The sequence below is a fragment of the Xyrauchen texanus genome, chromosome 5, assembly GCF_025860055.1.
Source record: "Xyrauchen texanus isolate HMW12.3.18 chromosome 5, RBS_HiC_50CHRs, whole genome shotgun sequence".
In the NCBI taxonomy this organism is placed as follows: Eukaryota; Metazoa; Chordata; class Actinopteri; order Cypriniformes; family Catostomidae; genus Xyrauchen; species Xyrauchen texanus.
Window position 1 is genome coordinate 17,117,373 of NC_068280.1, and position 15,667 is coordinate 17,133,039.

At 38.7% G+C, this 15,667-nt stretch overlaps 1 protein-coding gene across 2 annotated transcripts in view; it reads right to left on the reverse strand.

Moving 5' to 3' along the window:
- Positions 1-2,303: 2,303 nt before the first annotated feature.
- Positions 2,304-15,667, reverse strand: part of LOC127644247 (protein FAM193A-like) — a 56,933-nt gene continuing 43,569 nt past the window's right edge. For both annotated transcript variants that reach the window (XM_052127335.1, XM_052127334.1), the window contains 15 exons: positions 14,656-14,730; positions 14,471-14,548; positions 12,542-12,660; positions 11,357-11,593; positions 9,815-9,947; positions 8,631-8,765; positions 8,189-8,449; positions 7,305-7,518; positions 6,868-7,089; positions 6,493-6,775; positions 6,051-6,237; positions 4,518-4,766; positions 3,595-4,435; positions 3,400-3,481; positions 2,304-3,291 (listed from right to left, as the gene is read on the reverse strand). In XM_052127335.1, the coding sequence (XP_051983295.1) occupies positions 3,198-3,291; positions 3,400-3,481; positions 3,595-4,435; positions 4,518-4,766; positions 6,051-6,237; positions 6,493-6,775; positions 6,868-7,089; positions 7,305-7,518; positions 8,189-8,449; positions 8,631-8,765; positions 9,815-9,947; positions 11,357-11,593; positions 12,542-12,660; positions 14,471-14,548; positions 14,656-14,730 (3,210 nt within the window). In that variant the 3' untranslated portion in view covers positions 2,304-3,197. The remainder of the gene's footprint in view (positions 3,292-3,399; positions 3,482-3,594; positions 4,436-4,517; positions 4,767-6,050; positions 6,238-6,492; positions 6,776-6,867; positions 7,090-7,304; positions 7,519-8,188; positions 8,450-8,630; positions 8,766-9,814; positions 9,948-11,356; positions 11,594-12,541; positions 12,661-14,470; positions 14,549-14,655; positions 14,731-15,667) is intronic.

A 15,667-nucleotide genomic window follows, 5' to 3' on the forward strand; every position in this document is an offset into this window, starting at 1 on the left:
AGTCCGTACGTGGTTTTTTAGATTAAAAATATGCCCTTCCTCCCATTTAAAACTGCTATTCCAATACTTTTTTTTGTAGAAGAGTGAGGTAATCATTTGAAATGAGAAACCAAAATCTTGTAAAGTTTTCAAGTTGCTATGTTTCAGGGTTTAAAATACACCAAGTAAAATATATCATCTGCCCATTCAATATCAACATGTTTATAAATTATAGTTGCGTCTCAGTTTGAGTTTACTTCTTCAGAGGTCCACAAAAAGGTTTCAGTAGATTGGATTGGGCAAAGTTTACAAATTTCTTAGAATCTCAGATTGGTCAAGAGCCATCTCATTACCACATCACTCCAAAATTCCCAAACAAGATGGAGGATTCAAACAAGAAAGTAAAAAAAATGTTTAGTCTATTTACAGTAAATGTTGCATGGCTTGTACAATGAGTAATGTCAAGCAATACCAATAATAGAACAATTAACTACCAGCAATTGATTGTATTGTGAAAATGGGCAGCTCTATATCACAATAGGGCTTTAAATTGATGGAGGTATTGAAAAATTTGCTGAAATCAGACAAAAATAAAAAGTAGTTTTAGAGGTGGTATTATATAATGTATTAAAAAAGCTACATGGTGTCAATTTTGAATAAATGTTGACTTTGAAGGAATATTACTGGCTCTATACATTATATTGTATAATATTTCTATAATCAATATCTCATAATATTAATTACCCTAATTTATTTTAAAATCGCAGTTGCCATAAATAGCATGCAATGAAAGTGAATAGGGCCAGTCCATAAACGTTCAAATTCTACAAGATGTACATTTTATACGTGTTAACATGATTTGAAAGAGAGTGTTAAAATTGCTTATGAGGCTTTACCAGCATTGCATAGTCATGGTAACAAAGTTATAATATTGGATATTGCTTTACACTGATATGGTCAGTTAGCCATTTAGTCACAATCGAATCATGTTTACACACTCACTAAGCACTTTATTGTGAACACTATGGTCCTATTAAAGATCCTGACATGGTCTTCTGCTGTTGCAACCCATCCTTGTCAAGGTTCGATGTGTTGTGCATTTTGAAATGCTATTCTGCTCACTTTCAAATGTACAGAGTTGTTATCTGAGTTACTGTAGCCTTTCTGTCATCTCGAACCAGTCTGGCCATTCTTGGTTGACCTCTCTCATCAACAAGGTGTTTCCTTCCACAGAACTGCTGCTCACTGTATGATTTTTGTTTTTACCACAATTCTGACAAAACTCTAGACTGTTGTATGTGAAAATCCCAAGAGATCAGCAGTTACAGAAACACTCAAACCAGCAAGCCACAGCCGAAATCACGGAGATCACATTTTTCCTTCATTCTGATGGTTGATGTGAACATTAACTGAAACACATGTCCTGTATCTGCCTGATTTGAAGCATTGCACTGCATGATTGACTGATTAGATAATCGCATGAATAAGTAGGTGTACAGATGTTACTAATAAAGTGCTCAGTGAATGTATTATATACATTTTGTGGCTATACTTCTAAAACAATGTGTATATTAATGTTTATGGACTAGTCCTATTCACTTCCATTGTAGGTACCGTACTGATTTTTGCTTCTTTTTTTAAATATTTTTGGTGAATGCAACCAATTCACACAAAAACAGCAGCCAGCATAATTAACACCTGTGTAAATCTGCATTCATTAGAGCAAAAGAATAGCTAATAACAAAAAGCAGTTACATGATACATTTCAGATTCTCATTGAATTTAAGGTGCAACTTAAACTTCATGCCCTTCAACATGCACTCAACTTTTAGTAGATGAAGCAGAACTACTTTATAGTTTGGATTGAAAAGAATGGTTTCACAGATTAGTGCGAAATCAATATCTTGAACCAGGTTTGTACCTTTCACACCTTTTAAAAAGGTCACACTGAAACAAAACCAAGCAAAATAAAGTTAAAACTATTAAAAATGTCTAAATTATTATTATTATTCCAAGGACTATTATTATTGTTGACTAAATGGATGCAGCCAGTGTAAAACTGTAAAAATCGAGTAAAAATGCCATTGTTAGTGTTTAATGTGCATATGTTCTTACCAGAATTACAGGGATGGCCCCGAGTGAAGGTGCCAAGTCATGCAAATAAGGGGTGTTACGGTGCTCCTTTTATGTTGATCAGCAATCATTTTGTACTTCCCCCTTTATTGGACAAGGTTAGGAATTTGATAACCGTTCATATAAAACCAGGCGACCAAAGGATCTGACCTCAAATAGGAATAAAAAGACACTGACACAGAAATCTCCTGCCACTCTACTGTATTCCATCTTTCAAAAAGAAAGACAAGATTTTTATATTACTTAACAATATGTTAAAAAGTAGCCAGTCTGGCTTCAGTGTTAATACAATATACACTCTATAACAGATTGATAGTGTGAGTATTGTTCTTTTTGATTTGATTCTCAAAGTATTCTGAGCTTGGTACAAGTTTGAAAAAAAAAAAAAAAAAAGAGAGAAAAAAATAAAATGGTAACTTGAGCACAGATGTTATATTGAACAATTTTTAAATGGAACTAAAAACTGCTGAGAACATTGTCAAGTATTCGCCATTCCCCTGATAAAGGGAGAGAGAGGGAGCAATGAAGTGAAGCTGACCAGTCTGATTTTTTTGACAAAGAGTTGAGGAGGTGCAGTGCTAGGTGCAAAGTTGAGCAAAGCCACAGCTGATTTGAAAATGATGTTTTTTAAATTCAACTTTTCATCTTTAAGGTCTTTTTTGCAGTGCCTTTTAAAGTACATAAAGCATCTTGACAACTGCGAAGGCAAGAGAAAAACCAGAACATGGCATAGACCTAAGTAAAACGGCCAACACACAGACAAAAAGCACATACGCTTGAAATGAAAAAACAAACAAAAGAAAACTCAAGGGAAAAAGAAAAAATAGAGTAGCATTTTGTGGTGTTCTTTTGACTTTGCTCTTTTTTTCTCCAGAAGTACTACAGGAATACAAGTCCAAATTAGGTTCTTTGAGGAACCCTCAGCAACAAGGACAAGGCAAGGCAGCATGGATAATGTAGACCAGAGAAGCGGTTGAAGCATAGCAGCACTGGGGTCAGCAGTCAGTCTGTAAGAACATGGGAGAGAGAAGAATCGGTAGGAACGCTAATAGATTCCTGCCATTGTCTCATGAAAGGAAGACCCATTAGTGGGCAGCAAATGTGGCCTTCTTCAAGCTAAAATTGGACCAGTTGATGGACAACCTCTGTCTTGTCTGTCGTGCCGAGTCCAAGCAGAACCTGCGAAAGGAATGTATTAATTAATTTGGAGATGAGAAAAAATAAAGGCTCTGAATGATTAATGATGGTTCTGAGAAATTATGATGGCAAACACAACCAAAATAGTACCTTTTGAAATATTCCACCTCACGCTCCGTCTCGTCAATGTCTCCACTGTCCAGATCGATGTCTTTGGGCAGAAATACATCATCTGTTGGACAATAAAAGAGTGCAGACTATATATTCCATTCAAATCTTGATACATGTATCTTTTTGATAATTTATCTTCATTCAAAGTGGCATCTCACAAGTCACAACACTCACCTAATGAGTTTTTCATCTTATCTCCTTTTTTCTTCTTATTCTTCTTGACCTTGCCTTTGGGCTGAAGGGATTCGTTGTTGAGGACTTTGCCATTCTGTTGAGGAGCATCTAAAGAGTGAGACTCAATGACAGGAGAGTTCCACTCATCTTTCCCTCCATTCTGCTGCTTTTTTCCATTACTCCTCTCCTCCCTTTTGAGCTCATTTACAGATTCCTCTGAAGCTCTTTGCCTGGATTTGGCATCAGTTTGACAGCTGGCCCCATTGCTGGCTTTTGGAGGTTCTGGAGCTTTGAAGGCCTCAGCTGGCCTCTTGATGGCCTCACCATTGGTCTTTGAGCCATTTGCCTGCTGTTTGGGTGTAGCCTTGATGTGGATTGACTCTGGTTGGGAGGTGGTGCCATTCTGGAGGGCAGGAAGCTCAGAAAGCCTCTCTTTGCAGATCTTTGGCCTTGGCTGCTGGGATGTGCCATTCTTTCCATAGGTGGGGGATTCAGGTTCTAGATGTGGCCCTTTGGGACCAAGGCAGATGAGACTATGCAGTAGCTGGGTTTTACCATTCTGCATGTTCTTTTCCAAAACACTTTGTGCTGTCTGCCGAAGAGGCTGGGGGTTGTTGGTTGTTGAAACGAGAGGAGGATTTTCAGACTTGGTTGCCTCCTTGGCTTTGTTGTCCTTCTTCTTCTTGGATGCACGCAACTGCTGCATTTCCTGCAGACGGAGCAGCTCTTGCTTAAGCGCCTCCTCCTCCTCCTGCTGCCGCCTCCTCCTCTGTTCCTTCAGAAGCTGTTGCTGTAACTCCAGTTCCTGAGCCTCTGCCTCAAGACGAGTTTTCTCCTCCAGCTGCACACAAATATACCACCAGTTAATTTTGATTGAATAGAGATTACATACATGACTTAAATTGAGAAGAAAGTGAGTTTACCTTCTTTTGTTTGTGTCGGGCACGTTTGGCTGCTTTGGAGCTGCTAGCTGGTTTGCTGTCTGCACTGTTGATGAACTGCAGTAGGTCTTCCACCCTGCGATGGTCCTCCACCCTGCGATGGTCCTCCACCCCCTCCCGCTCCAGCAGCAATTCTTCCTTCTTAGGCTGTTCCTCTTTCCGCTTAGTTAGCCGGAGTCGCAACTTCTCCCGCATCTCTGCATAGTTTCTACTGGTGGGTGCAGCAGGGGGCTACAGATCACATATGACATGAGCAAGATTAGCTTCCTTAAAAACAGCTTCAATAGTACAAGCAAAGATTGACAAACTGGTTCCACGTGCATTTTTTACATGCCTGAACTGTTAAGAAGAATGAGATTGATTCAATTACACTATGTTAGCAGTGTTCAAAGTCCAGCCCACGGGCCATCTGCGGCCCTCAAACTGTTCTGATGCGGCCCACAAGAGATTTTAGAAATAGAACAGAATTTGGCACACTATAGGTATGAAATTCATATTCTGGATGTTGCTATCTCATACAGCCACTGCTAACAGCTCATCGTCTCCACTAGTGCGTTCTGTGTTGTCACCACCAATTTCATCAGTTGACAGAGTTCAATAGGATTTTGGAATTCTGGAATACTCCTTATTTTCAAGGATGAAGCGCCAGGCAGAAAGAATGATGCATTCATTAAAGTATTGGCATCAGGTTAGATACTTTACTCATGTACTTGTTCTTGTTAAAATGTCCCGATACCTCACGTTTCATTCTGATGTTTTGTTGAAACAAACAGAAAACAATGTTCACAGGCTTCCTAGTGCCATTTAAGTAGGGACTCTGCACCAAGATGCACCATGCTTGCACCATGCATGTCTACAAAATAAAATTAAGTGCAAATATTTTTATTAAAATGTAAATCGTTTTTGTAACGCAAGTAACAACAGAAAAGAAAATATAGCAGAATAGTTGAAAAATAAAGAGTAATTCCTTGTATCACTTCATAACAGGAAAATGATTCTGATTATCATGATGGGTCACACCCAACACTTCTCCATAGCAACTTTATATGTTCTTTGCAGTAACACTGAAGGGATGCCAAAAAGATAAAAATGTGAATAAGTTAGTATAATATTTTGTATAAGACACATCACTGTTCTATTTTTGTTGAGTGTTGAGTGTAATAGCCCATACATTATTTACATGTAGGGCCTACACAAGCATACCATAGAGCACTAAATATTATTATAAATATCAATATAATTTAAAACTTGAAAAATATTAAGCGTTTAATATAAAGATTATGCATAGTGGCAATGTAGAATCATCCATCACTGTAAATTATTACAGCAATGGGGCCCACGGCACATTATCTTTCAAAGCATTTCGCCCCTGACTGAAAATGTTTGGACAACCCTGCACTATGTTTAAACCATACAACACTGACTGAAGAGCATGATAAAACATCAGGGCAACTGTTTATCAATAGAACAACTTTTTATTTTGCAGTTTAAAGTGAAATTCAATTATATTCGTACCCCTCCATGGCCAAAGAATTCACAGTAGCAGCAGTCACAGTACTTCCCTTCCTTCTGATTGGTGGAGGTCGATGTGGAGGAGCTGTGCTCTGAGCTGCTGTCCTCATCCGGGCTTTCCTCCCCTTCATATGGCTGGTGCACGTAGCCTCCGTTCCCTTCACAGCGATGACCCTCACAGTCTGGATCACTAACATAAAAACATCCTGACTGTGAGTTTATGGAGTAAAATTAAATATGTAATACACCTCTGTTGAAAGACTTGAATATGTTGTGCTTTGGAAGATTGAGCCCCACCATGAGATAAAATTTGCTGGTGTCTACCTTGGCCAGCACCAAAAAAACACATATAAACCATTCATGCAGGGCTTTTTTTTATCAGCAAGAACAATTAACTAGATCTCCAATCACACAATAGGACACATAAATTCTACAGAGGACACACCTGCAAATGCTATTTGGACCACTGACAAGACCGTCGACCTGGGCTGTTGACTGCTCACCAGATGACAAGCACAGACCTTGTTGGACATCCATGAAGCCTGGGGTCTGAGTTAAAGTATTTGGGAAGGGCTGGGTGCCTATACTGGGCAGGTGTGTACTGGGGGCAGAGGGGTGTGAGGTTCCACAGAGAGGGGGAAGAGACGCAAGACTGGTAGGGCTATTCCTAGGTGCAACAGGAGATGGATGTCTATGGTCCTCTTTACCTAAATTATGGAAAACTTCATCTGGACAAAAGGAGAATTAGGAAAAATCTTAGAAATTAAATTGTAAAGACTCAAGAAGGGTAATTTAGCTGAAATGTGGATGTGGTTATTACTTGATTGGAAAGTGGTGGTGCTACTGGAGACAGAGGAGGTCGCAGAGGATGTGGCCATCACTTCACTGGCCTCCATGAAGGCATCTTGGTAGTTGAAAACACACTTCTTCTTAGCGCCATTCTTCTTCTCTTTGCTATCTAGGGTGGGGTGGGGGGTGGCAGCGGTGTCCAAACTGGAGGAAAGAAGGGGCATGTCGGGAAGGGGAGGGCCCAGTATGTCACCTTTGATCAAGAGAAGAGTTTCAGTGAGGTCAGGGAGATTTGATTAATTCATTTTGAACTACTCAAATAATTTGTTTGAATAATTCAATTCTATAAATCACAGCCTTAATCACTTTTCTCTAGAGGTTAAGAAAACACTTGTAAGACACTACAGTACTTTTTTGGTTTTATTTGATTAAGTGTTCACAGCTTAAAATGCCTTTTGCGTAACTGACCAGGTAGTGGCTCCTGGAGTAGCATAGAAGGGTTCCAGTTTTTCATCATGTGTGTGTCCCAGAGGTTCTCTAGCTTTAGCGAGGGGCATGGCAAAGAGCCGTTCCAGTCCCCCGCAGTGCTGAAGCAGCTCTGGTAGACATGCTCTGGTAGGGTGGGATTGAACACTTGCTGCTTTCCACCTGTGTGACCGGACGTGGGGGTGGGAGGGAGAGTCTAGAGAAGATGATGTGGAGAAATGGGGGTCACTGCATTAAAATTTCATCAAGGTATATTCTTTTGAAGTTATTCACCATGATATCCAGTGATAAGGGAATTGAAAATGCAACAGGAAATGTATGGCGACATTACATCTCTGCTTGATAAGGAATCAGAGTAGTGCAGTCGCTTCTACCAGTGGTGTGGAAAGGGACATGCCCAGTAGGAAGTGAAATTATTGCACCTGTGCCTCTTTTTAAGATAAAAGTCACCTCCTTGTGGCTGGAAAATAACACAACACAGTCACGGAGCACCTTCAAGGTTAAGTTCACCCAAAAATGGGAATACTGCCATCATTTACTGACTTGATGTCTGACGTGTTGATCCAAACCCAAATTATTTTCTTCTTTTTTATGTGGAAGATTAAACGTAAAATTAGGCTAAATGTTAGCCTCAGACACCATTCACTTTCATTGAATGAAAATAAATAAATAAAAGTGTACAGTGCCTTTAACATTCTGCCTAACATCTCCTTTTGCTTCCATGGAATAAAGAAATCTGAGTTTGGAACCACTGTAATTTACTGGCAGTCATCAGTAAATTACAATTTTCATTGTTTTGGGTGAACTCACGCAACTCTCACAAGCCAGGCCGGGATTTTTTGTGTGTTTTTGTCCATGTGTCTAACCTTGCTGTGTGTGAGTGGAGGGGTGGAGTAGAGGGTAGGCAGCAGTGGTCTGGGCAGATGGGAGAGGTTGTGTAGAGGAAGATGGCCGTGGATATGGGGGTAGAGGTGGAGGGCGGGGTGGGTCTTCTCTGAGAAGAAGGGGTGCCCCCCTGCATGCAGCCTGCTGGTAGGCAGGCAGGTGGAGCTCAGGCTGGAAGGGCTACCGTCCACAGAGCCCTGATTACACACATGACACTCGCATGGCTGCTGTACCCGCTCCACCTAATAATCATAAAAAATAAACATTAAAACATTGATTATTATTCAGTCAGTCTGTGTTCTGTAATGTAACCACTTACAACTACATACTGTAGCTTTGAGCTATTCTAAATAGTTGATAGAATATTAAAATGCTTTTTAAAGTATGTTCGTAAATTCCTGGTAATGTCTTTTCAGAATCTACCTGTGAGTGAGGGTATGAAGGAGGAGGGCAGTCATGTCCTGAGAGTGCCTCCTGGCATGGAGGCTCTCCACCACTCTTCCCTTCCTCCTCATCTCCTTCAGAGGAACTGCTACTACTGCTGCTCCCCCGGGGAGACTGGGAGACCAAGAGAAGAGGGACTTAATACCATACATAAATAATTTGTATTTGTATGAGCTTTACAGAAAATTATGCTTTAACATAAAATTAAGCTGTAATATTTGTAATGTCTTACAGTAATCATTGTGCATTTTGATAAATATGTGATTGTAGTCTGTGCCTTAAAATAAATATTTGTATTTAGACACCCAGTAAGCAAGCTAAAGGCAACAGTGGCAAGGAACACAAAATTAATGAGATGTCTTACAGGTGCTGTAAGCCTTTATTCTTTTTCATAGAAAGGTATGCAAAACATTTTTCCTACTTCCTGAAAGATATTAATGAAATTAGATCTCTCACACCTATCTCTGTGACAGCACTAGAATCTGTAAACAGCAAACAAAAATGTGTCCACAGACTGCAATCTCTGCCTGTCAATCATTTAATGTGTTCTCGTAGTTTTGTAGTTGCAGCGTATTATTGAGGCATAACACCATTTTTATGCCATGTTGTTCATAAGAGTTGACAGTTGAGGGTGCTATTTTGCTGCTGTTGCTTTTGACAACCACTTCTGCTTGATGTCGGTCTCAATAAAGCTAATTTGGTAAAGCTCAGAGTGCGGTTTGGAAAAAGGAGGCATGGCCAATTCAATGGCTCAAATCCCAGAACAGCTAAAATTGCTTACAGCACCTTTAAATTATAAATTAAAATTTCAAATTTTAAAAGGTCAAATTCCAAATTTCAACTGAAAATACAAAATTCCTAAAAAAAAATTCTCATTTAAAATTCCAATTTTGTATTTAAATTTAAAAATTATAATTTAATTATAATTTAAAAATCCAAAAGTCATATATTAGATTTCATATTCAAAATGTAGCACTTCCATTGAGGGTCATTCTGACCCATATTAAAAATATTTTTTAAAACACCACAACACCACAGAAGGGTTCATTTGGATTAGATTTGAAACCAGTTGAAAAAGGCTCTGTTTATTGTATACAAAAAACAGTAGCTATATATCACATACAGATGATCAGTTAAATGAGAGCACAAACACTGCTGCATACTTTATCTTTAAGGGTCATGCTCTCTTCCCCTCCACTAAGCTGGCAGTGGATGCCATTAATGCTGGCCACTACAGCAGGGCCCTCGTACCCACTCAGAGAATAGATGGCAGACAACGGAGGCACTTCATCATCACTAAAACAGGGACAAAAAGGAAGAAAGCAATAGAAACTTAATGACTCTGCCATTCGAGATATTGCATTATAAAAACTGATGACACGGTTACTGAAAAACAGATACTGATTGAGATCAGCAGAAAAGTACATGATGAAGTAATTAAAATCACAAGTATAGTAATGACTATAATAATCGCATAACCTGACCCATTAATGACTTTTGCAGACATATTGCAATACTGTTCACAGACGGCAAATTACAACTTCCACATATTACTAGAAGTAGAAAAAAAATCCCAGGCTCATCCCTCACTATTGACAGGTCATAAAATAAATATATATATATATATATATAAATGCCTAAAAGAAACTCATGATTAACATTAGAGAGAAAAAAAGTCATTCTAATACAGAGGTCCAGGGAGAAATCTGAGACGGCCTGGGTAGCTCAGCTGATGATGACTAACACCCCTGGAGACACAAGTTCGAATCCAGAGTGTGCTGAGTGACTCCAGCCAGGTCTCCTAAGCAACCAAATTGTACCGGGTGCTTGGGAGGGTAGAGTCACATGGGATAACATCCTTGTGGTCATGACGTGTGGATGTGTGGAAATTTGTGTGTGGATCGCGGAGAGTAGCATGAGCCTCCACATGCGGAGTCTCTGCATTGTCATGCACAACAAGCCACATGATAAGATGAATGGATTGACTGTCTCAGAAGCGGAGGCAACTGAGACTTGTCCTCTGCCACCCGGATTGAGGTGAGTAACCGCACCACGACGAGGACCTACTAATTAGTGGGAATTGGGCATTTCAAATTGGGAGAAAAAAACTGAGGGAGAACCTTTCAATAGTTTCAGCAATTTTATGTTTAGCCATTGTTTGAAGATCAGCCAACGTGTGGAATGGTTGGAGAAAACTGTGTGCTACATTGTGTTGTATTACTTTACACACAGGATTTGTATGCAAAATTAATGCATAGCTTTTTGTCACTGCTATGTACTATGATGAAGGAACATTTAGATACATAAACTATGATGACTTAATACAAACCAGTGAGTTGTTGAAACACAAACATTTGTGTTTCAATTTGATGCTGTCACTCCAGTGATCCTGACTGTATTTGTGGCACAGAAATATTACTCTGTAAGAAAATGTATGCCCCTAAAAAAGTCAAAGTTGTGATAATTTTTGGTTTCAACATGTCACAAAACCACAGTTTAAAGGAAATGGCATGGCCCACATCCACATGTGTTGTGTTTCCTCATGCCAACAGACGACACATGAAAATAATCACTTGGCAGCCTTTGTGCATTTCAGACATGCACATGCAACTCAAGAGCTCGTTAGAAACTGACTAAGGATTTTTAAGTGTCCAGGTAATCTGATAACTTGCATTGCTGGGAGAAAGCACATTGTGTAAACTCACAATGTGGTGGTGCCATCCGGTGGCAGGATGAGGCGTGGATGTTGTTGGATGGGGGAGCCTGGGGCAGAGCCTGAGCCTGAGCTGCCCGATGACATGCTAGGGGGGTGCACCTCTGACAGGTAATCCCGAGGAGACTCTGCATGCAGGGGCAGCTTCAGATGCATGTCTTCTGCCATAGGAGCATCCATGATACCACAGGTGAGGATGTGAGACAGGCTGCAGTCATCACAGGTGCATCTGAAGGTAAATACATTTATCTATTAATTATGACTACACATGCTTATGATATACATTACCAGTCAAATGTTTGGACACACCAACTAATTTTTATTATGACTATTTTCCACAATTGAGAATAATCAAGTCATCAAAACTGAAACATAACACAAAATGGAAGTATGTGAATAATGTAAAGACTATTGAGAGACCGATATACCGGCTGATAACAGTGTTCGCTTGGCCGCTAAACAGAAGTGTTAACTTTCTCGTGTCAGTTCCAAAATCTACCAATAGATTTGTCAATGAAGAGTCAACACTTTCTGTTTTAAAGATTTTTTATTTTCAAGTTTATTTTGAGTAAATATTGCATTAAATAAGTGGTTGTTTCACTTTAAAAATATTGTGTACATCTGATTTGATGCTGTTAAATTGTATTTAGTTTATTGTCATTTCATCGGTCATCTGCCATCCTGCTCTTTTTATATTGGTATAAAACAATGAAAAATCAATTTCAGTCAACCAGTAGTAAAGACCCAACTATGTTAAATAAATCAAAACTAACTTACACTTCAACTTCTTTAATGTATCCATCCTTTGGCAATATTACAATTATGCGAACTCTGGGAATTCTCTGAACCAATTTTCATGAGGTGTCCACGTGAGATATTGTTTTATTATTCATTCATACTGGTCACTTGTTGGCTAATTTTCATTCACTATACAGACCAAATCACCTATTTCTTTTTTTATTATCATTATTATTATTACAATTCGTAAGGAAGTCATCACTGGCACAGTTAGTTTTTGTCTACAAAACTAACTGCAAACATTTAAGCCAAAAGGTTATTTTAAGATCAAGTAACATTCAATTAAGTGTGTCCAAACTTTTGACTGGCTGTGTACAATAACAGTACAGGGTGTAGGCTTTTCCAAACTGACAACTTTCTGCAAAAAATGGAAATGTACCTTCGTCGATAGTTGCAGTTGGGACAGTCTGGGATACTCAGTCTGGAGGACAGCATCTGTTTTACTGTGTCTGTAAACTTACTGTCACCACCCAGAGACGTCTTACTGTTTGGTAAGAACTGGAATCACATTATATACCAATATTTGTCATTTTTACTGTAAATTGCCTTTAAATAAATACATTCACAAACTCAAAAATTGGGAATTCACTTGCATCACCCACATAAGCGCCATAGATCTGTGTATAATTAGAACATTTCTGCTAACCATTAGGCCACGGCTCTGACCTCAAAAGTTGCTGTCATAAGGAACAATCCAGGTGTTTTAGTGATATCAAGGGGTATGCAAGTAAGTTTCGACACATTTTGTGTCATGCTCTTGAGGAAACATTCAGTGATGTGCTTTATCAGTTTTTGTAATCATCATCAAGCTTTATTATGAGCCAGGGTCTTTCAGGAATACTGAAAAAGCTTAAACAGAAGGCTATTACCCATAGCAAAGTGACATGTTTTTAGTGGTTTGACTGCAGGAAAGACAATTCTGCTGTATTTTAAAAGGCAGACAAGGTTAAAAGAGTGAATCAAAATTACTTAGGAATAATTGTTAGGCTATTACTAGTGTTAAAATACTTTGGACTTTGCTTTGAATTATATATTTGGTGACAGAATGGGCAATATTCTTGTGGATCAGGAATACATTAATACATAATTTAATATTATTAATCCCATTAGTTATTAAGGGACAGTTCACCCAAAAATGTTAATTCTCTCATCATTTACTCACTTTCATGCCATCCCATATGTTTATGACTTACTTACTTCTGCTGAAGATTTTTAGAAGAATATCTCAGTTCAGGGGCCTGGGTAGCTCAGCGAGTAAAGACGCTGACTACCACCCCTGGAGTCACAAGTTTGAATCCGGGGCATGCTTAGTAACTCAAGCCAGGTCTCATAAGCGACCAAATTGGCTAGGAAGTGTAGAGTCACATGGGGTAACCTCCTCGTGGTTGCTATAATGCGATTCGATCTCGGTGGAGTTGTGCGTGGATGCTGCGGAGAACAGCGAAGCCTCTACGTGCACTATGTGTCCGCGGTAATGCACTCAAGCAACATGATAAGATGCGTGGGCTGATGTCTCAGATATGCAGGCAACTGAAAATTTTCCCCCGCCACACGGATTGAGGCGAGTCAGTATGCCACCAAGAGGACTTATATACTTAGAGCACAATGGGAATTGGGCATTCCAAATTGGGGAGACAAAGGGGAGGGGAAAAAAAATGAATATCTGAGCTCTGTAGGTTCTCACAATGCAAGTGACCAGACCTTTGAAGCTCTTAATATCACATAAAGGCAGCATAAAAGTAATCCATATGACTCCAGTTGTTTAATGCATCTTCTGAAGCGATGCAATCACTTTGGGTGAAAAAGAGATCAATATTTCAATCCTTTTACTAACTATAAATCTCTAGTTTCACTTTCTGAAATTGAAAGTGGAAATTTATAATAAAAAAAGGACTTAAATATTGATTTTCCATAAAAGTAATACAAGGTGACTCCAGTGGTTAAATATATGTCTTCAATAGCAATATAATAGGTGTGGGTGAGAAACAGATCAATATTTAAGCCTTTTCTTACTATAAATATTGTGATTTTCTTTAGAGTTTGAAAGGTCTGGTCACCATTCACTTACATTGTATGCAGAGATACAAAGCTGAGATATTCTCCTAAAAAAAAAAGCTTTGTGTTCTGCAGAAGAAAGTCATACACATCTATGATTGCATGATGGTGAGTAAATATTGAGAGAATTTTCACTTTTGGGTGAACTACCCCTATAAGAATGCACTTTACACACAGATTTCTGGGTAATGTATGCATCTAAATTGGGAGACATTTGCCTTACTAGTCAGACTTGGTTTGAAGGAAAAATTACCTGGTCCTCAAAAAATCTTTTCTGTTTGAAGATCTCTGCATCTTCTTTGAGCATCCATTGCTTAGTTCTTAAAGACATCTATAAAAGACAGAAATTTGTTTAATTCTGCCAAATAAACAGGCTATATATTAAGGACTAAACCATGAACGAAGATTAATAATATATAGGGGTGAGTTGTGACTTACATTTTTATTAATTAAAGACTTATGTGGGTCAGTCCTTTGATTTGTGAGATTCTGACCTTCAACCTTGAAAAGCAACTGCAAATAGGCAAAATTGGTTTTAGATGCAAGATCACTCAAAAACAGGCAACAAATATGATATTTACTAGATAAATCAAGTGAACAAGTGCTTGTCAAATGCTCTCCGCCTCACTGTTTCTCTTCCACTAGTTTCTAATTTTGTTCAAGTAAGTGCTGTTGACACTACTACGGTGGCAGTGTCACTGTCATCATTATTTAATGTGTATGTGAAAGAAATATGTGAATTCCAATACGACAGTTCACACTTGGGTCTCATGGCTGCAGACTGGATATGAATCTGATCTTAGACCACATTTGAACATAGTCCAAATTGGATTTGAATAGATTTTGGGCACTACCCATCCTCTAGTGCCATGGCACACTTTTTACAAATATAAAATACCACGGCACACCACTATCCCACATAACCATTATTGATAGTTTTCTCTTTTCAAAAAGGTTTTCTGTCCGTCTTAGTAGCGAGTACTTGGACTAATTACTCGAGTACTCGTCGAGTACTAAAGGGGCAATTATATGTTCACAACTGTATATATAATAACATGTCTGACAAATGTCTATGGCTGCAGAATTGCGTCTTTTTGTTCCAGTGTAACGTATATTCATTATTATAGGATGTTATAAAATAGTATGTTACAAAATGTACAAAAGATTGCATAATCAAAATATAATGCATCATATTTTGTCATTATGTGAAGATTTGCTGCCCAAATCTGAATGTGCACAAGGTGGGTCTGCCTGTTCTTCCTTCAGGTTACCGTAGTAATCTTAGTAAGTGCGCACCAGTTTTTTTTAGTGAATGTCTGAACAGTCTATTTTCAAATAACAGGAAATGCCATATCCATTGTGTTTTAATATGCGTGTTAAGTTGAAGTTCAGTTTTGAAGATGCTGCATTGTGTTCCATTTAACTGCGCTCTGTCTAGCTGTTTGAAACG